This window comes from Alligator sinensis, unplaced genomic scaffold (assembly GCF_000455745.1).
Source record: "Alligator sinensis unplaced genomic scaffold, ASM45574v1 scaffold570_1, whole genome shotgun sequence".
NCBI classification, from domain to species: Eukaryota; Metazoa; Chordata; order Crocodylia; family Alligatoridae; genus Alligator; species Alligator sinensis.
Window position 1 is genome coordinate 56,627 of NW_005841997.1, and position 21,964 is coordinate 78,590.

Consider the following 21,964-nt stretch of genomic DNA (forward strand, 5'->3'; position numbering starts at 1 on the left):
GCAGGAATGCTGACATGGGTAGTTAACGCTCTGCTTAGCCCTCGGACTCCCCTTGCTCACATTATCTCTGTAAAGCAGTCAGACATCAGTCCAGCACTCATTACTCAGTACAATGTGGAGATGCTCCTCACCGGAAATGGCAGCTCTGTTCTACAATGTGATGTGAGCGCTCCTAACATGAGTTATCCTGCTTGAACATATGGACGTTTGCACTCTAAAGGTATTTAACGCCGGCTAAGTGTGCAGGTGACCTGGACCTTGGGAAATCAGACTCCAGTTATCATAACAATGCCAAGTCCTTCCTCCAGGTGGAGCCTCTGGTGTCAGGCACCAGCTGCTGGGGCAGAGCAGTCTCCAGGCTGGGGTTTTTGCTCCTCCAGCTGCCCTCCTTTTTCCATCCCAAGTGCAGGAGCTGAGAGGACACCAGCCCAGCAGCTGGTGCCTTTGAAGGCACTTCATCTATGAAATGAGCTTGATTTTTCCCTCATTACGTCTATTATATGCAGGGAAGTGTCTGGAGGAAGGATGGGGGAGGTGAGAGCAGCAGCTGGTAGCAGGCAGATTTGCATGAAGGGGCTGATCTCAGCTCTGGGGGTTTAAATGAGACTCAGAGGGTCCCAGCCAGAGACCGGTTTGCCTGAGGAAGCCGAGCTGGTCAGGATTCCCACCATGGCCTGGGCCGCGCTCCTTGTGGTGCTCACGTACTGCTCAGGTGCTCCTCGGGAAGGACTGATCTCAGCCTTTCAAGCCAGTGGTCTTGCGGTTTATTCCCCCCTAACATCCCTACTGCATCCCAAGGGAGGTTTCTTCAGCAGAGAGTTTATCCCATGTTTTCCCCTCTTCCTTCAGGTTCCCTTGCCGAATACGTGCTGACACAGCCGCCCGAAGTGTCTGTGTCTCCAGGACAAACTGCTCAGCTCACGTGCAGGGGAGAAAAGTTTGATAAATACTACGTGTACTGGTACCAGCAGAAATCTGGCAGTGTCCCCAAGCTTGTGATGTACAAGGATAAAGAGAGGCCCTCTGATGTCCCGGACCGGTTCTCTGGAGCCAGCTCTGGTGACACAGCCACCTTGACCATCACAGGAGTCCAAGCCCAGGACGAGGCGAACTATTACTGCCAGGTGTGGGACAGCGACAGCAGCACTCACCACAGTGACACAGGGCAGTGGGGAAGTGAGACACAAACTTCTTGTCCTCAGGGGGGAAACTTTGATCTTAGTGATTCCCAAGGCCGTGTGAGGGGCGGCTTCCACACAGAGCCCTATGCATGCATGGTGACCCCCACCCGGGCAGAGTCAGGATCAGCACCGCAGGTCTGGCCAGGGCTGCCTGGGATGAACACGGTAGTCACCCCTGGTGCAAGTGTATGAAGCACCAGGCTACACAGGAACCCCCCGGCTGTACCTCAGCACGTGGCTCCCGTCCCTTGTCCTGTTGTATCTCTCAAGCCAGGTCCATGGCCTCTCGCTCCCACACAGTCTGTGAAGCAGGGTGTGTCTGACGGGTGGAGGGCAGAGTAGGAGGAGAAGGACACCACCCAAAGCCCTGACCTGTGCAAGGGATGGGGAGCCCTGCTGACGCCACAACCCCCAGTTCCTCCTCATGGCTTCCCCCTGTCAATCCCTGCTGCCCCTCCGGGGACGCATATCCTGAGTGGTGGTGGGGCCTCCTCAGCATTGACGCGAGACCCCAGCCAATGCAGAGAAGAACAGTCCCCCGCAACACCAACCATGCTGGCAGCATCTGCACCCTGCTGACTCTAGCAGCTGTTAGGGACAGAGAGAGGCCAGGTCTGAACATATCCCAACCCCTGTCTGTATGGGGCCACATTACCAAATGCCTGAGCAGTTTGGAGAACCAGGTACAAATTCTCATTGTAACACGATGTGATTTCAGGGGGGGCAGCCCTGCCTCAATGCAGACCAGAGCTGAGGGTCTGTGCTGTGCAGGCACAAGCTGCTGGGTAGAGCAGTCTGCAGGCTGGCAGCTTTGCTCCCACAATAGTCATCCCAATTCCATGCCAAGCACTGGAGCCAAGGAGATACAGTCAAGGCAGTGGCTAGAGCTGAGGAGGAGCAAGCGCTGGGCAGACACACAAGGTCTGCCCTGCCTCTGACACCTCTTCCCCACTCGCCCTGCATCTAGGGTCCCCCTGCAAGGAAGGGCACCAGGAGGGGCCCTGTCAGACCTGCCTGAAGTGACACCTGCTTCCTGCTTCCCAGCCGTCTCCAGCTCCAGCTCCAGCCCCAGGCAGTCTGCAGCCAGTGTCGTTGTCTCCTCATGGCCCAAAGGGCTGGGGACCAGGGGCTGCGAAGATAGCACCTTGCATTGTAGCCCCAAGTGAAAACCATATGACTAGCCTCTGCCCACGGGAACAAACTCCAGACACTGAGTGGCTGAGCTCTTTGAGGCAGCTCCTCTGTGGGATGAGCTTGACTTTGAGATGAGTTTGCGAAGGGGGGGGATGTCTCTGCCCTCATCCACTTGTTTCATATGGAAAAGGGAACATAACTCCCCTGCCTCCCTTCTCATCTTCTGAGAAGACTTGTGTCCCACACATCCACCTCCCTCCTTCTGGATGGGGCCCTCTGCATAGCATGGCTGAGGAGTGGGCAGCGCCCAGGACAGAGCCAGGGAGAAGGGTGACAGCTCCAGTTGCAGCCCCTGGTGACACTGCCCCTGCTCCCTGGCTGCAGCTCCCTTTCACATCCCCAAGAGCAGAGGACCCAGGAGAGGGGCTGGCTGCAGAAATCCCCACGTCCCTTGCAGCAGGAAAGGCCAGTCGAGTTTCCACCTGCCAGGAGCAAAGGCAGCGTGTACTGGAAGTGAGGCCCTGTGAGCTCAGACTGCCACAGTCAATCCAAGCTGCAGTGATTGTAGGACCCGACTGGGCGCTGCTGGTCCCTGTTGAGTGGGACCGAACACGGGGCTTTGTACAGTGAAACCTTTTCTTGCAGACTGATCCCACCTTGCATGTGACTCCTCCCCTGTGTCCACAGGGGCCAATCAGACAGGAGCACATTAGCAACAAGGCCCCACTTCACTGCTCCCCTCCCCTCCACTTCCCCCCCACTGCCTATATAAGAGGCAGGCATGGGAGGGCGTTTTCAGCGACTTTGTCCCTTCTCTCCTGCAAGTGCTGCTGATCTCCTCACCATGCAGTGGGCTCCCCTCCTTGTCCTGCTGGGGACGTGGTGCACAGGTGAGAGTGGGGAGAGGGATTATTACACAGAGAAGTGGCTGCTGAAACCAGGGCCCAAGCACAGGACCAGCAGGAGGGGAGCCCTGGGCGGATGTGACAGGGGTCTGCATGTTGTTTTCCAGGTGCCAACTCACAGCCTGCGCTCACTCAGCCGCCCGCAGAGTCAGTGTCCCCAGGAAACACTGTGAAACTCTCCTGCACCATGAGCAGTGGGACCAGCATCAGTGACTATGCTGTGTACTGGTACCAGCAGAAACCTGGGACCCCCACTCGGTACCTGCTGTATTACAAGTCGGATTCTGACAAGCACCAGGGCTCCGGGGTCCCCGCTCGCTTCTCTGGCTCCAAAGACACGTCCAGTAACACCGGCTACTTGACCATCGCCGGGGGCCCCCAAGAGGACGAGGCTGACTATTACTGTACTGTGTGGCACAGTGATGCTTGTCACAGTGACACAGCCACAGGGGAAGTGAGACAAAAACCTCCTCTGCCCTCCCTCAGCCAGACCTGCAGGGAGCCATATGAACTGCAGGTAGCCTTATGAACTGCAGCAATCACCTCTGCAAACATGCCATGAAGTGTAACGTCTCCCTCTGCAAGGGAGAAACTAGTTGCCTCCCAACCAACCTGTCTAAGTAAGGATAGGCAGCTCTTCCCTTGTTTTCCCCCATTGAGCCCCTCTGCTTTCTGCCCTTCTCCCTCCTCATCCTCTGCCCTCTTGAGGAGAGACGGGACCAACAGCTTCCTTGCTCCCTCCTCACCTTGTGAGAACTCATGCCCCCCATCCCAGCCCTCGCCTCCCTCCCGTTGGACGGGGACCCTGCGCAGACTTGCTGAGGAATTGCAGCCCCCAGGGACAGATGGAGGAAGGAGGGCGGCAGCCCCAGCCACAGCCTCAGTGACATCCCTCCTCAAGTGTCCAGAGTCAGGACATCGTAGAGCTGCGGAGCTGCCGCTCTTCTACCTGACTCCTTACCACCTTCCCAGTGTCACCCACCATTAAACAGCCTCAGCCCTGTCCTCCCAGCATGTGAACAAACTTTTCCTCTCAGAGGACATGCCTGTTCGGGGCTGGGGGCTTGTTTTTACCTTTAGAAGGGGCAGCAGAGAGAGTGGCGGATGTGGGAGCAGCAGAATTTCCCCTCTGCCCTCAGCTGTGATTAGAGTGGCCACCAAGGTGATTAGAGTGGCCACGACAATGCCCTTTGCCTTCAATGAATAAGACATGAGACTCTTTGCCTTAGAGAAGACTTTTCTGTATGCTCATGGAATAAATAGATGGAGCCTTTTGGTTCACTTTGCCCCTTGGATTAGATTTGGCTTTGTTTGCACATGAAAAAGAAAACAGTTATTTGCTATGTTTGTAACTGTCTATGAAGGGAACTGAAATACCAAGAGCAGCAAGTGAGCAGGGGCAGATCTGCAAGAAGGGGCCATTCTCAGCTCCAGGGCTAAGTACAGACAGTCAAAAAGCCCAAGGCTGAATTGATTCAGTCTTTGCAGGTTAGTCTAAGCTGTAGTGTTTAAACAGAGAAACAACTGGACAAACATTCAGTTTTGATTCAGGAAACGCAGACACATGCCTGCAGTGGCTCAGACCAGAAGCCAGGGGGACTACAGCATGGACCTCTGGCATGTAGCCAATAAGCCTGTGCAAAGCAGCTAGTATTCGCTTTGGATTCGGATTTGGCCGATTCGGGGGACAGTGATTTGATTCGGTGATTCGAATCACAGTCCTGAATCGATTTGGTCGAATCACACAGGCTCCATCCCCAGCCCACTCTCAACGACTGTCCCACCCACCACAGCTCCCGGCTCTTTGGGGAAAGAAAGCTCCCACTCACTGGATGCTGCCTGGCAGGGGGGCAATCCCAACTGCCCCCCACTGCCCCACACTACATGGGGGGCTCTATCACAAGCCCCGCAACCCCCACCTGCTCTCCCTCCCCATGGTTGTCCCACCTTCCCCAGCTCCCAGCTCTTTAAAAAAAAAAACAATAAAAAACCCTGAACTTACCAGCTCCTGCCCGGCACTGGGCGATTCCCACTGCTCCACACTGCATGGGGGGCTCTTCCACAACCCCTCAGAAGCCCTGAGGCAGTTGCAGCAACCAGTAAACTCGGGGTTTGGGGTTGTTGTTTTTTTAAAGTGCCGGGAGCTGGAGTGGATGGGGCACCCATGGGCGGGGCTGGGGGAGCAGGCGGGGGTTAGGGGGGCTTGTGACAGAGCCCCCAATGCAGCACGTGGCAGTGGAGGGCAGCGGGAATCACCCCCCCTACCTGGCAGCACCCATTGAGTTGGGGGGGCTGGGGGAGCAGACAGGGGATGGAGCCTGGCAGGGGTCCCCCCATGGTCCTGTCCCCCTCCTCCAGTACCCTACTTACCAGCATGGAGACCAGGTCCAGCTCCCTGCCACAACCAGCAGGGACTGCCCAAATCACTGAAGCTCTCCAAATCTTTTCCAAATCAATTCAAAGAGCTTTGAATTGATTTGGACCTTTTAATTGGTCCCTTGATTCGATTCAGATTCAGAGATTCAGTCACCGAATCAGGCCGAATGTCCTCCAAATCAAATTCTCACCGAAGCGTCACACAGTCCTAATAGCCAGCATGGACTGTATGTTTGCTTTCTCTTCCTGCTGCCCCTGAGGTCTCTAGGTTTTGCAGTCCAGAATCACAGCAGCAGAACTCCACAGGATTGTTCATCACATCCTCTTCCTGCTTCCAGGTGCCTTTGGGATTTGTAGTCCAGAGTCACAGCCAGCACTAAGTTTCAGTAAGTTTAGCAGAGCAGGGCAGGGCAGCTCTGTACTTGGGGAAAGTGGTGTTTAACCCCCCCTCCCCCATGGCCCCAGACACCAGCTGGGGTATGCCTGGGGGGCAGTCCCTGCTTCCCCTCTCCCCCCATCCCCCCAACCCTCCTCTGCTGGAGCAGACAGTACAGTCCAACCCAGAGCTGGAGAGCATTCTGGGATGCTGGGGGACTGTGATTTAACTTGAACCGGGAAGGGGTCTGGGACAGAAGTTTCATAAGCCAGGTTCATAGCTTTCATAGATTTCATAGACATCAGGGCTGGAAGGGACCTTGGAAGATCATCGAGTCCAGCCCCCCGCCCAAAGGGCAGGAAGTCAGCTGGGGTCATAGGATCCCAGCAAGATAAGCATCCAGTTTCATCTTGAAGGTGTTCAATGAAGGTGCTTGAACCACCTCCGGTGGCAGGCTGTTCCAGACCTTGGGGGCTCGGACAGTAAAGAAGTTCTTCCTTATGTCCAGTCTGAAACGATCTTGAAGTAGTTTGTGACCATTCGACCTCGTCATCCCTTGGGGCGCTCTGGTGAACAAACGTTCCCCCAGATGCTGGTGGTCACCCCTGATAAACTTGTAGGTGGCCATCAGATCACCCCTGAGCCTGCGCTTTTTCAGGCTAAAGAGCCCCAGGGCTCTCAGCCTGTCATCGTAGGGTCTGCTTCCCCAACCCTGAGGTTGACTCAGATCAGTTAAGTCTGATACTATACTCAATGAGGTTTATCTTAAACCAGTTTCAGCCATTTTGAAACTGGTTTATATGCACTGAATTTCTGTTCTGTTACAGGTTTAAACCAGTTTCTGATGACTTAAGCCAGTTTATGTGTAACTTCTGTCCCTAGCCCAGGGGTTTAAGAGGGTTTAAAACTATTTGCTTCAGGAAGTCAAACTGGTCTGGATTCCCACCATGGCCTGGGCCCCTCTCCACCCCATCCTAGTCATGTACCACACTGGCATGAGGAAGAATGGGGCTTTTCTAAGTGTCTTCTGCGGTAGAGATTTTCCTTTCTCCATCCTGCTCTGGCTGTCATGTGTTCTCTCTCTGTAGATTTACTCACGATTGATTATTCCCAATGTTTTCCCCTCCTGCTCCAGAACATGGTGATTCAGCCATCTTCAGTGTCTGTGTCTCTAGGACAAAGCTAAACTGACCTCCTCTGGGACCAACACAGAGATCAAGATAGTGCCTTGCAGTGCCCTCCTGTTCACTAGATCTGATGCTATAGGCAGACCCTCAGGCATCCCTGACCACAGCTTGGGTTTCAACTCTGGCAACACAGCTATGCTGCAAATTGCTGGAGTCCAAACCCAGGATGACACTGTTCATTACAGTCAGGTGTGGGACAGCAGCACTTACCACAGTGGCATAGTGCAATAGGGAAGTGAGACACAACCCTCCTGCTGTCAAAGGCCACCTTTACTATTTACATTTACAGTGGTCTGAGAGCCAAGTCTTCATCCACTTCACTAAACTGAGGGCCAGTACATGGTCAGCAGATACTGGAGAGCTCCCCTGAAGTCAGTCAAATTACATCACCCAGAGATTTCACTATTGATCTTCCAAAAACTGAGGGTCTCCCTTCCTCCTAGGATTTCACCAAGAAACCAGCAGGCCCTTTGACTGGCTTGTGCTTCTCATACGGTCAGCAGAGGCAGCAGAAATATCCTCAGCCCAGAGTTCAGAGTCCTCCCACCTTTTCCCTTCCAGTCTTAGCAGTGTCCACACTGCAGGGCTCAATGAGTGCAAACCATGTACTCCATAGTACAGCTCAGCTGTGGAATTAATCGTCTTTAACAATTAAGTAACCCACAGGCCTTGTTCTCTCTGCTTAGCTTCTCCTCTGCCCTTTACTCGGTGTCATCAATGTATTTAATTGTGATACGTTATTTCCCCTCAGTCTGAAGCACCTTGAAGGCTCTGTGGGTGGGAGCTCAAGCCGAGGAGTCCAATACAATCTGCTCATCATCAGGGATTTGCTTCCCCAGTACAGTGTGCAGTGAGGCAGGAAGCAAACTGGGCCCCAGCCCAACTTGGTCAGAAATTCATGATCTGATGCCAGGGTCACACCCAGGGACAGATCAGAGGACGTGGTCCAGCAGAGATCTGGGGTCCTGCAGGAGGGGTGCTGAACCTCACTCCTAGTTGCAAACGTCTTAAAGAACCTGCATGAAAACATCTGGATATGGAGCAGTTTCTAAGCCTGCCCTTGCTCCCACTGCCATCTGCAGGGTACGCAGGGGTGCCGAGGCATGCATACACTCAGATATGCTACAATGGCTTCTTTCCCTGACTGCTTTGTGCCGAGCTCCATGTGGGGGCCTCACTGCCTTAGATCTCAAGCTGCCAATGCTCCACGGCCATTGCTCACACCGAGGTACCAAGACTCGCTGACATGGGCAGTTAGCACTTTTGGGGGAAAAATTTCCCCTGTTGCTGCAAGTGTCTCGCTGTGTGGTATGAGGTCCCCCTGCTGCCTGCCGTGGTTTTCTGCAGCCCCCGTTTGTGCAGCAGTGGATGAAGTCTCTCATCTCTGAGGTTCTGCTGCCATCTACTGGCCTGTCCCAAACAGAACAAGGCAGCCATCCATCTGGGACTGCCAGCAATAGACCCAGCCAGGGAAATCCTGAGTGATGGCACTGCAGCAGGAGTGCACTAGGTGGGGATGTGTACTAAGGAATGTGTGCAGTGCAGCTTGGGTCACTCTGGGGGGACTTTTCCAGGGGGTGCCCTGATGTGTAACAAGGCTGTGGGGCTCAGGCCTGACAGTGAGTTGTCAAGCTCCAGATTCTCTTGGGACATTGAGAGACATGCAAGAAGGAGCCAGTGGCACAGGGCAGGCACTCAGCACCCTCCAAGGGGTGTGGAGATATAGACCCCCCCAGAGTTGGTCCCCATTGAAACCCTTGACCAGTCCAATGCTCTGTTTCTGCTTCCTACTGAAAGCAGATTGAAACCCAAGCTCTAGAAACCCAAGCGTGACCAAACCGCAAGTGTGCATGCCAAGGGGGAAGAAGGGGTAGATGGTGAGCGATCCAGATCTGAATTTTCCAGCACTTTAAGGATGGTTTGAAGAGAGGTTGCTCACTTCTGAACGTTGGTTATGTGTGGTTCATAGAATCATAGGATCAATGGACCGGAAGGGACCTGGAAGATCAACAAGTCCAGTCCCCTGCCATAGGCAGGAGGTTAATGAGCTCAAACTAGCTCAATGAGGTACTTATCCAGCCTCCTCTTGGACCCCTCCAAGGATGGTGACTGTACCACCTCTGCCGGGAATGTGTTCCAGGTTCTAGTTACCCTTACGGAGAAGAAGGTCTTCCTTATGTCCTGTCTAAATCTTTCCTGTATTATTTTGTGACCATTGGTCCTCATCCTCCCAAGGGGTGCCTTTTTGAAGAGTTGCTCCCCCAGATCTTGGTGCTCCCCACAACATACTTGTAGGTGACTCTCCAGTCACCTCTCAGCCTCCTCTTACTCAGACTGAACAAGCCTAGTTCCTCGAGTCTCTCCTCATAGGGCCTATCCTCCAGGCCCCTGATCATGTGAGTGGTATTTCTCTGCATCCTCTTGAGCTTATCCGCATTCTTCTTGAAGTGCAGTGCCTAACACTGGGCACAGTTCTCCAGCTGTGGCCTCACCGACACTGAGTAGAAAGGGAGCAGCACCTCTCTAGATCTGTTGGCAACACATCGGCTGATGCACACCAGAGTTTTATTTGCTGTGCTGGCGACTTCATCACACTGTTGGCTCATATTCATCTGTTTGACAGTGACCCCCAGGTCCCATTCAGATGCTGTGTTAGCCTGTGGGCTGCCGCCTATTCTATAGTTTTGGTGACAGTTCTTCCTACCCAGATGAAGGACCTGGCACTTTTCCGTGTTGAACCTCATCTGATTCTGATCAGCCCATAGAACCAGTCTGTCTAGGTCGTCCTGGATCCTCACCCTATCTTCTGATGTGCCCGCATTTTCCCACAGCTTAGTATCGTTGGCAAACTTGGCCATCTCATTTCATCTCATGTCTGAACTGCATGGCTGGTGGCCTGGTCCTGATGTTAATTTACCTGCTGAGTTTCACAGCTGAGGTCTGTTCCATACCGTAACAATTTTCTCTTGCAATGACCTGAACATACAAATAACTCAGCAGCTTGAAGTTAAATTTTTATCTGCTCTGTATTATATTAAGAATCCAGCCCGGAGGTACTCTGAAATTGTGACCTATTGGCAAATAAGACTGTATGAACAGAGACAACTGAAGCCCAATAACATTTGCTTCCCAAAGAAAAATATGCTGGAGCAAAACCCAACTGACCTGGATGCATTGCTCATTGCCAGCTGTGCAGCACATAAGCAAAGCAGGCACGGTTAATACTATGCAAGGCTGCTCACCTATAACATCATAACCCACCCAATTATGCCATGCAACACTGATCAAGCACAGCACAGCAAAAACGGTGGTGTCTTGCACTCTCTGTATCAAAAATAAATTACCCAATCCCAGGACCCCATATGCTGCACAAAATGATACACAAAGGCCACCTTGCCCATCACCTGTCTGCGGCCACATCTGGCCCCCTGAGAGACATTTTAGAAGGGGCCAGTTTTCATAGGGCAGGTGCTCAGAGACAACTAGTTCACAGTACACACACTATGAGTAAGCAGTCCAGGCCCAATGATGAACCAGCAAGGGCTTTGCAGAAAGTAATTGCCTTTTCTATCTCCGGCCATATCACTTGCCATGTGCAAAATGCCAGGGAAACCTCAGTGAATGTACGCATTTGTGTGTTTGCTGTTTCCAAAGCATTATTACTATTTTGTACAGGATCTCAGGCTTACATCTCATTTAAGATGTTGCATGCCCTTACCATACCCCTAACATCATGCCAGGGCCCTGGCTTGGCTTCAATTCAGACTCTTCATCTACCAAGCATTCAACCCCCCTGTTCCCTGATGCACATGAGATGATTCCTGATAGTTTCTGAGACCCATTCTTTTCTTCTTAGCATGAGAGATCAGAGATGAGTACAGCACTTGGTGACATGGCATGTTGGGCTGCCCAGGCATGCCATGCCACACCAGGCTGCGCATCCAGTCACAGCTCCCATGTCTGATTATTCAGCTGACAAGCTATTGGTGCTCAATTGGTCTCAACTCCAGGTGACAAATACTTGACCTCCATCAAGTAGCTGGTGTAAAAATGCAATGGTCTTCAACTTCATGGACTTCACAATGTAAATTGTCAATAAGACGCAATAGAGATAAGATCTTGGCTCTAGCATTGATATGGAGAAGTTTGACCCCACCAAGGGCCACCGCAAGGTCTAGGCCTCAAAGACATGCCAGTTAAACTACTGAAAGAAGAATTAGCTGACAGGATGCTTCCCCCATCCTTGCCCATGAAGGCAACAGGCCAAGCTGGAAATACCGGGGCCTTGCAAGTGGAGGTGCTGGAAACTTAATCAACAAGAACTGCAGCCAAAGCCTCTTCAGCTGGCATCTTGAGCCATGTACAAGGAAGGCAGGGCTGAGAGAAGTAGGGAGGGCTGATATTCAGGAGGGATTAGTGGAAAGAGTAGAGCCAGACAGACAGAACGGAGGCACCTTGCTTTGCTTTGGTTCTTTACTGAGATTCAGACTTTCTTCCTGGTTGAGAAGACAGGACAGTGTGACGCGAAGGACCTGGGAGTGTCTATGACACTACCTCACTCCCTCCTTGGGTTCTGTTGGCTCCTGGGGTTTTTTTGGACAACTAAAGATGAATGGTTTAAAACCAGTTCCAGGCAGCCCCAACCTACACTTGCCTTGTGGCCAGCTTATGTTGCCAATTGCAGTGTGGCACACTTATTTGCAGGGAATAGTAATTACCATGTCTCTTCACCTCATTTTGGGTAAATGAAAAGTGTTCAGATAGTTGTACATGAACATGAGGGATCAGTGGCCTTGGTCAGAGCCAGTCCTAGGAGAAGCAGTTTCTCCAGGCATCTCCATCAAGGGTCCCACCATGGCAGCTCCAGTCACAGATCTCTAAGTGGAGAGATCGTTTCTGGTAATAAATATTTAGCAGGGGCAAGGAGGAGGCCATATAGATTCTCATTCCTGCCTTAAACAGGCTCTGAATCCAGGCCCCCAGAGGCAAAAAGCCACCAACCAACAGAAGCAAGCTTTGCTTTCCCAAAACGCCAGCTGAGTATATGGTGCTTATTATAAAACGCAAGAGACTATAAGCAGAGCAACTGCTGTGTGCACTAAGAGGCACAGTCCCAAGTGACTCTGATTTCCTTTCGGAAAAAGGAAGTGGCCTCTAGGAACCAGGCAGTTACACATGTGCAATGGAAAGACAGTTGGCCACGCACAACTGCTCAAGCCTGCAATGCGGTTCCCACCATCTGTCACTACAAGAACGTTTCAGTGAAAGCCAAGGGGACAGCAGTGGCAAACAGCATGAAATCGTGTGACCACAGCTCCCCCATAACTACAGGAATGAGTTGCTGACATGTCAATTATTAATAATGCATAAGCTTCATCCTGCTATGTGAAGTCGCTTAACGGGGTTTTGTGGGCTAATTGTTTTGCCACTGTTTGGCTCTTCCCAGTTTATGATTTAATTTTAGGTGAAAAAAAAAGTTGCTATTCAGGGGGTCAGGTAACAGGCTGGGAAGCAGCTGAATTTAATGTGTCCATCTGCCAATATGAACTGTCCAAAGGGAATGTGTTCTGGGAAGTCAGGTGAAGTGCAGCATTTTCTCCTCATTAATGCTGCGATACACAATCAACAGCTCAGGCAGATTGGACTGGGGCAGGAGGGAGGCAATAACAATGTCCAAAATCAAATAGAACCTGTCATCCTCACTCCTGAAAGCTATGAAAACCTGGATACTTTCCTCCCATCTCATTGTTTTTCATGGTTGGCATATTGTTTTGCCTATTAGCATAAGAACTAGAGCTGAGCAAGACACAGATTTGCTGTCCTGCTAAGGCTTCTGAGACACTGCCATTTTTTTTCCTGATATTCTGTTCCTGAAATTTCAAAAACAAAAAACCACAAACTTATTTTCAGGCGGGGAGAGGCGCATGTTAAAGGATCCGGTCAATGGAAATCTTTCATTCTGAGAATTTCAAAATGTTCTTTTCTAATTTTGACATTTGAAAATCGCATAACTTTTTAGAATATAGATGAACTGGCATTTTTGAAACATGCTGAAAAATTTCAGGACTTTTTTTAATCCCCCAAATCATTTAGATTGAGAAGATTTCTCCACCAGATCCTCTCCCAGACGCAGTTTTGATTTTGGCAAATCAGCTTTCTCCAAAGGAGAAAAAAAAACAGTTCATTTTACTTCTGTTTAGTTAAACACCGACTGTTATCTCAACACCAAATCCCTTCCTGTGTTTTGACTGTTTTTCTAGCCATTCTAAATAGGTAGAAATCAAGCATTTGATGTTTTAGAGTGCAGACAGCAGCAGTCACTGCCCAGTCTTCCTACATTACTACTAGGCGGTCACTGCTGACCACCTCCTCTGCAGGCTCTCATTGCCAACCGAATACACTGACAGCTGTTTCTCAAGTCATCTGCCCTGCCCCATCAGCAGCAACATCTAAGTAGCTCACCTCACTGGGCTCAGCTAAGCTGGAAATCTAGCGGGTAATGAGAGAAGTTTCAGTTCCCAGACAGGTGGCAGAGCCAATGCTCTGGGGTTTCAGTAGACACCAGCTGAGCATAAGATGCTGTTCGTGCCTCCCATTCTGGTCAATCCCCTCGAGGATGGAATCAGGAAGGACTTATCCTGCTATGATGACAAGTTCAACGGTGGGAGCAGCACCTGCGAGGATTTGGGAGAGATGGAAATAACTTTGATTGACCTTGGGCTTTCTTTTTTGATTGATCAATAAGGCTTTCTTCAGGAGCTTATGGAGGAGAAAAGGCTAATGGACTTCAGTGGTGTGAACCACTGGAGTGCCGTAGCCCATGAGGGGCAGTCAGACACTGCACTTGGACAGAGAGCCCAAGACAGGGGTCAAATGCGGTAGTCTGTGGGCTTGCCCCAGGAATAAACCACACGCTCCTCTTCCAGGAGTCTAAGCACGGGCCCACCCTCTAGATAGACTAGAGGTGCCACTGGCAACAGGAGATGTCCTTACATTTCAGCAAACAGGCAGGAGTCTTTCCTGGGATCTCTAAGTGGCAGGATGCGTCCAGGAAAACTGATCTGTCTGAACGCTGTAAAGATTTTTGGGGTGCTGCCTTTGTGAAGGGCAAATGGAGAATATGGATAATGCTACTCTTGCAAGTGACTTTTGGCCACCACATCCCTCCTCTGCAACCCAAGAGGTACCGGGAATTGGATTCATCATTCACAACAGCAGGGATCACAATGGGGAACACATGCTTCTGGCCAGCTGTATCTGTGAGGGGCACATACTTGGAGCCTTGCTACGAAATCATGGGAACGTAAGAATGTGGAACCAGGTAAGCCAGATTCAAGACTTATCGTTGGCTCTGATGATTTGTTGTTATTTGTCTTGACTTAAGCCAACATGTGGCTGCTTTGAGGCTATTGCTCAGTTTTTGCAGGACCCTTGGAAAGGGATTACCATTCCCCAGACCCTCTCCTATTTGTGACTTCTCTGCCTCTCAATCCATTTCAGATCTCAGAGTGATACAGACCTCTGTCCCTAAAAGCCAACCTAGAGTGGGGTGGGTGTCACGGTCTGCAGGGTGGTGTCTCAGGTCTTCAAGGGTGAAGTAGACAGAGTGAGGGACCCTGAAGTGCTGGCTTCTCAAGATAAGAGATTACAGGTAGGAACATCTTCTGGGAATGGCCCAGCACTGGGGTGATGAGTAACCACTTATGCTCTTTTTCATTCATTATACTGGATCCAGGAAGGTAACGTGATGTATTTCATTGATCTGTTTTCCTGTACCTGTTAGTACGTCTGCTATTGATTCTCCAAATGAACTTCCTAAAAGAGAGATCTTGCCACTTTTGTGAGATTCTCAGAGAGTCCTGGGCTGCCTTTTCTCCCAGGCCCCTGTTACTTTGTGCTCCAAGTTTTATTCTGTTTTTCCCTGCTGGCCTGTGAACTTCAGCCTGAAAGTCACTATGCCAGAAGGGCCAGCTGCCAGTCAGTTTACACTCACACTGTGGTTTATTCTTTGGGTTTTGTACTTTTTCCATCCTGCACAGAAATAGGGAGGATGTTACATTTCTGTGTTTACATATGTACTTATGCCATTGCCATTCATGTGGGCACTACAGAAATGGTAGGAAACACAGCAGTGGAAACAGAGTTGGGCACGGTGGTCCATTCTAGAAAATTAAAGGGGGAAAAAGGATCAAGAAAGGAAGAGCTGGAGAAGAAGACAGGACAAAATGACCAAAGATAAACCAACCAGAAGAAAGAACTCTTGTCCCCTTCCATTTCAAAAGACTTAAGAATATAGTTTGGGATCCGCATCTGATTTGTTGAAGAGCTTGATCAAGGGGCCCCCTGGATATCCCTTGGGAGACAGTAAATCCACAAAGTCAGTCCCCACTGAATTACTGCATGTTGCATGAGTTTCTTCAGAGAAAAGAAAATCTGCATCCCTTCTCCTAAGTCCAGCACTGTGGTGGACTGTGCTCCACACTTAACATACCACGCCACTGGGACACCTAGAACCAAAAGCAGAAGCAAAGAGATGCTAGATTATTTTTGCATAGCTCTGTGTCACTGTGCGTATGTCTTCGGCGGCGGAACCCAGCTGACCGTCCTCGGTAAGTCGCTCTACTATTTACCTACAACCATTTTCAAATTGTTGGTGGCTTTGATTTTTTCACTTTTTCTCCCCTGTCTAACCTTTCTGCCCATTCCAGGTCCAGTGCCCTTCAGTTCTCTACTAATCCCAGTGAAAATGTGGGGGGGGGTGGCTTGCTCAGGAGAATGCTTAGAATTAAGTTTGGCATACTCATAGGTTTTTATCACTTGTAAAATGCTTTTGTCCTTTCACGACCAATGCGATCCCACTAATAACATCTTTGGTTGCATCACAGATTTTTCTTTCTTACAGGTGAAGGCAGGGGAAAATGAGCCAAATTTATAATGCAGCCAGCTTGTATTTAAATAATTTATCAAACAGGAATTTCTTTCTTTTTCTTGTGGGAAAACCATCCAGATAAAGGCTGCGGCATAATGAGAAAGTGTGTAGGAGTTTGAAATGTAAGGGTTTTCTTCCTTTCAAAGAAGAAGGGTCTGTCGTTATGTCAGGGGGAAAAAAGTTGCCTCTATGATTCAGAAATGCTCAGACTGACAGTTACTTTTTGATTTTCTGGGTTTGATGCCTTTTTTTTAGGTTACCCTTGAAAAGTTAGAAGTATTGGTGATAAGTAGGAACTCAAAGTAAGGCAACTGGAGCAGTAAACCAACTTAGAATGAGGCAGTTTCCCCTGCTGCAAACATATAAGGATGTGTTGAGGGGGGAGGAGAGTAGGTTAATGATTTTAAAGTATAAAATTTTTAAATAACTTTGAAAGAAATATGTTGACTGTCCAGCTGCTGGAAAAAGTTACAGAGTAAATAATGCATCAGGATACATTCTTATGAAGTAATAGGGTCATTATTACTCATCTCTCTGTCTTTCTAATCATCTTGCCCATCACTATCATATCTGAGTACTTCAGCATTAAAATGATCATACTGAGACTGAAGAGATCCAGAGAGGATCTTATTATGTGGTATGATGATACCTCAGCTCCACTCAGATATTACAATGATGGGCACTATTGGAAAACCGAGGGTTACCAGATAGCCAGTAAAGTTTATAAGAAATACAGAGCCAATTACATACAAAAGATAAATGGCCAGATCTAGGAATATGTAGTTTGGTAAAGAAGTTAGAAGGGATAGTTGAGGTGCTTAAGACAGTAAAAGAATTACTGTGATTATTAGTAGGTGATAATGGAAGATAATTCCTTTTCTACTGCTTGGTAAGTCTAGGGAGCCTCTCTATGGAATGAATGGCTGGTACGTACGTTAAAAGCAAGACTTCTTCATGAGTAGTTAGTTTGCGCAATTCACTGCTGTGGGAGTTGATCCTGTAAAGTACTGTGGCTTGAATTTAGAAAGAGCCGGTTATGATCAGTTAACAATATTCAATGCTGTGGTAGAAGAATTGGTATTTTGTGTGTCAGGACATAATCATATGTCCTGGCCAGGATAGTAGAGTATATGCTCGTCACAGCCTTGCACCTCTGCATTGCAACTGGGCAGGGTTCTTAAAGGTGCTAAAGACCATCAGCTCTCACTGAAATTTATGGGAGCTATAAGGGCACAGTCAGTACCTCTGAGAACCAGACTAATTGGAATTTAGACTTAATTGGAATTTAAATGCAGAGCTGAGCTGCTTGATGCTAATGGAGATCAGAATCTTACGGATCTAGTTTTCAGATACGCTGAACACTTACGGCTTCCAGTGTGAGCTGTGGGTGCTCATCACCTCTGAAAAGTCAGCCACACAAGAGCAGGTCTTATAATCTATGTGCAGTTAGTATATGGGACTAAAGCAAGAGGCACTTTGCATTAGGAATTTCTCCAGAGATGCTCATTCCTCTATAATAGGAGACTGGAAAACCTGGAGCAGACTGGGGTCACCCTGAAAACTTGAGACCTTTTTTTCCCCAGGAAAGCTTCTTGGCAAAACTTAGGTCTTTTTAAAGAAACCGTAGGATGTCAGTTAAGAGAGAACCGATTCTAGTTTAGAAACCATGAGCCAAATTCCATTCTAGGTTGTATTGCTGTAAAACTGGAGCAACTCAGTGGACTTTATCTATGAGTTTATCTAAATAATGGGTTCACTTTTTAAAATCATGTGCATGTTTGTGTGTGCGTGCACGCATGTATGCACATGCATATGTGTGCACGCATATCTCTAGACTGAGTTGGTGTAAACTGTCACCTCTCAATCAAAGCCAATGCAGCTACAAAAAATTACCCACACTGAGAATTGAGCCGATTCCCTTTAACTCTCATTGATTATCCATGACCGTAAGAGCCCCATGGTAGTACAGAGCTCTTTTGAATGGAGGGTCTAACCATTGCCTATAAGGACTTACATCTAAGAAAGAGCCATTTCCTTTCAGGGAGGGAAAATCTCTCCAATTTTTGATTGCCTCCAAAATTAAAATGTAGAGTGGGGCCATCTGTGAATAATACATACATGAAATATGGGAGAGTCTAGAATGGTCTCAGCTGCCTTAATTTGTTCAGCAATTGTGCCATGATTTTTTGTGGCACTGCCAATTGTTTCTGTACATATTAGCAAGAGTTTTTTGCAAGGCTGAGCTGGGTGAACTCCAGTGTTGTAAGTATCAGACAGCCCTTTTCCCAGTTATGTTGGTGCCAGTGCATTGATTATAGAAGTGCAAATGAGAGGAGAGTTTAACCTACAGGATCTAGTTATTTGGAGACCTGTCAGACAGTCCAAATGCTGTGCCATCATGAGCAGGAGACTGTGCCTTTGGATCCTGCAGCTGGATCTTCACAGGCAGACTTCAGACCTCACTGAGAGCTAATGAAGCAAATGGGAATCCAACAGGGTCTAGCTGTACAGATCTGTTCTTATTCCAAGGACAGCTCGGGGCAGATGAAATGCATCTTTCTCATCCAAAGAGTAAACAGTTTCTTAACCTTGAATTTCTGGGCAATTATGCAGCAGCAGTGCCATTCAACTCCTGATGGGGGAGAGATGATGCTGAGAGTACAAAGAAGCAACACTGTGAAACGGGTTACTCTAAAGAGCATCCCATTGTTACACACAGATGCAGCATTTCCCTAGTAGAATGATCTGTGGCTATGTAATACTCTCATCAATATAAGCACATTAGCAGAGAAATACTTAATACCTCATTTGAAAGGATGGAGCCAGTGTAGAGGAGAGTGTTACTTCAGGGGTCCAGATGCAGCTAGCTGTTCTGTTAAATGCCACAGTTCCCTGAAGGCTTTCTGTATTTTCTATATGGAAGCTTCAATTTTATTTTTAATGTTAAGGGGGGTTTATTATGGTAATTCTTTATCACGTAATGTTTTTCTAAAGATCAGGCAGCTTGTCCCAGAGATCTTCTTTTTAAAATAGATTTCACGGCCCTGCACACCCAGCTTTGTACCTCTTATGAGAGGCATGCAGTGATTTTATAGCCCAAGGATTTAGCCCAATGTATCTAGCAGCCTGCATTGTGCACTGCCACCTTCCCACTCAATGGGACTGATGTTTCCTAAAGTCTCTGCATTATCCTCAGCTTTGCACCTAACTTAATACCAAACCCTCTTGTTCCCTCGCAGGACAGCCAAAGGCCTCTCCTACCGTCCACCTCTTCCCTCCATCCTCGGAAGAGATCAGCAGCAAGAGCAAGGCCACGCTGGTGTGTCTGATAGACGGCTTTTACCCCGGCTCGGTCCTGGTCACCTGGAAAGCTGATGGCACCCCCATCACCAGTGGAGTGGAGACCACCAAGCCGTCCAAACAGAGCGACAACAAGTACATGGCCAGCAGCTACCTGTCGCTGAGCGCCTCCGCCTGGAAGAGCCACGAGACCTACACCTGTCAGGTGACGCACGACGGGAAGAGCATCGAGAAGACCCTGAAGAGATCGGAGTGCTCTTAACCTGCAGCCCCCAGAGGGCTTGCCCAGATCCTGTCCCAGTCAGTAGAGAGCTGGGATCCCTGAGGAGTTGGGATCCTTCTGTAGTATCTCCCTAATGCTGGTTTCCAGCAACTCCAATTTCTACTTTGTGTGGAGATTTTAGCCAGTCCCTTTGACACCCACCTTTCGTTCCATGTATCCATCTCCCGCCCTCCCTTCTCTGCATTCCCTGCACATGTTGTTCCTGCTTTAGTCTCTGATGCAGCCTTGATACAAAATTAATAAAACCAGAAATATTCAACTCTCACTGTGTCTGTAGAAACTTCTCTGCCTCTTGCAAATGTTTAGAAGAATTGTTTAATTTTCCATGGTCCTGCAATAAAAGATGGACACTGATCAGTAAAATAGCTTATTTTCTTGCTGCCAAAAGTTGTCCTGATTTCTACAGGTTTACCCCAGCAATTTTGAGAAAGGTGAATTTAGAAGTCACTGAATAACAGACTGACATGTTGAAAATTACACACTTGGTCCTCCCCTGCACGATGCAGGTCTGTGTCCACTTAAGTCAAAGGTGCTATGCCACCTACAACCAGGGGAAGATCTGACCCTCAATGATTCTGCAGTAAAACTCCCTAGTATCAAGCTGCTCTGGGAATTACAGTTATGATGCTACTTCCCAAGCTGTATCTGGGAAACATTTCCAGAGCAGAAATGTTTAGTTGGCATTCGCTGTTCACTTTCACCTTGGAGATCACCTGCTTTGAAAGTTAGCATGAAGAAGAGGTCTAAGCATAAGTTTGATGTATCACAAAAGTCCCACTTGAACCCCATTTGCTCGATAAGTTGTTCTTACTACCCACCTGTGAGCGTGGGTGTCCTGTGCTGGTTCTGTATGTCCGAGGGACTATCACCCCTACAGTACACCTTAGCATAACATCTAACGGCATTATGTGAGCAGAACTCATACTCCTATAGCCCACCTGGGTAATGAGAATCCCACACTTCTGGCTGCCATTCCTACCACAAGACTAGCAATGAAGATAGAGAAGTGCACGTCCCCATTCAACTCCAACAGCCCTGGGCTTTTCTCTGAGGAAGCAGCTGTCAGCTCCCTGTGGGTGGGAAATTACTGTCTCCTGGGTTACCTGTGAAGAGTATCATCAGGCAGGAGGAGCTTTATATTTATTTTCTTATCTCTTTTCCAAGTCACTGTGTCCCTAGACATTCTCCAAAAGTCAAATACCTCAGTCTGCCTATCCAACAAGACAGGAAATGTCTTGTAGTATATAAGCAGAGGCCTGACAAATACAGTCAGATACACAGTGCAGATAAAAATGGGAGCATGAAATCAAGCTTTAGCCCTAAAAATGCCTCTAAAACTCAGAGATCCACCAACCCATTGAAGTAAGTGGGTCTAGTGCACAAACCTGTGCCCTTCTGTGTGTGAGGGGGTCACTGCTTGTGCTGAAAAGTCAGCACTGCAAAAGAGGACGGTTAGTCTTACTGAACACAAATTACTGGGGGGTCCTTCACCACACCATTAAGGTCCAACCCCAGCAGCCCTCACAGACACTGCTGCCCGGCCCCCACAGACAAGGGGAACGTGAACAGCCAGCAGTGAGGTTCATGGGAGAGGAAGTTCCCCCATGCATGCAGGCTGCACAAAGCCATGAACCATGCAAGGTTGCAGGGGATCAGCACTGCACAGGCCTTGGGCAGGATTGCTGAGTTTCATGCAGAAAGAGAAACCACCAGGGAGGCAGGAATTCAAGTCCCCAGTCTCTCAGGCTAGTACTAGGCCATCTCACTTCAGGAAAAGCAGTAGCAGAGAGCAAGCGTGGTCCCCAGGTGCTGGTTCAATGACTAGTTCTACTTCAAGCACTGAGATTTTTCTCCATGACTAGTTTCTCAGTCTGCTGCAGCATTCGTGAAAGCTCACTCAAGCATTTGAGATAGACAGGCAATCATTATAGCAGCAGGATCACCTGGAGCCAGTGCCTCTGACTCAGGACAGTTCTGCTATCTTGTCAGAGCACTACGTGTCATGGATCTGAGTGACTGCCCATGCACAGCTAGCCTCAACTCACTACTGACAGAGAGGGGAGAAGGACTAGGTGGGCTGCTTTAGAACAGCTTGGAAAGGCTCTTGTCGTATTTCACACTTTTATTCCCCACCCTGTGTTACAGGTCCTGGCCGAACCAGAACAGAAGAGGAGGGGGAGGTTGCAGGATGCAGACACTATAGTATAGACTGGAAAGTGTGTTGCTAATGCCTAGGTCAGCTCAGTGCTGCTCTGTCCTGACCCTGCCCTCCATCTGCACCTGCTCCAGTTCC

General features: G+C 49.0%; 2 gene segments (V, D, J or C); both read left to right on the top strand.

Annotated features, from left to right (window-relative positions):
* The window catches only part of LOC102373719, a 58,450-nt gene that overhangs the window by 29,659 nt on the left and 6,827 nt on the right, over nt 1–21,964 (top strand).
* Nucleotides 3,132–20,034, top strand: LOC102385425. The segment is given in 4 exon segments: nt 3,132–3,205; nt 3,328–3,643; nt 15,728–15,768; nt 19,328–20,034. Coding segments are annotated over 4 exon segments (726 nt in total).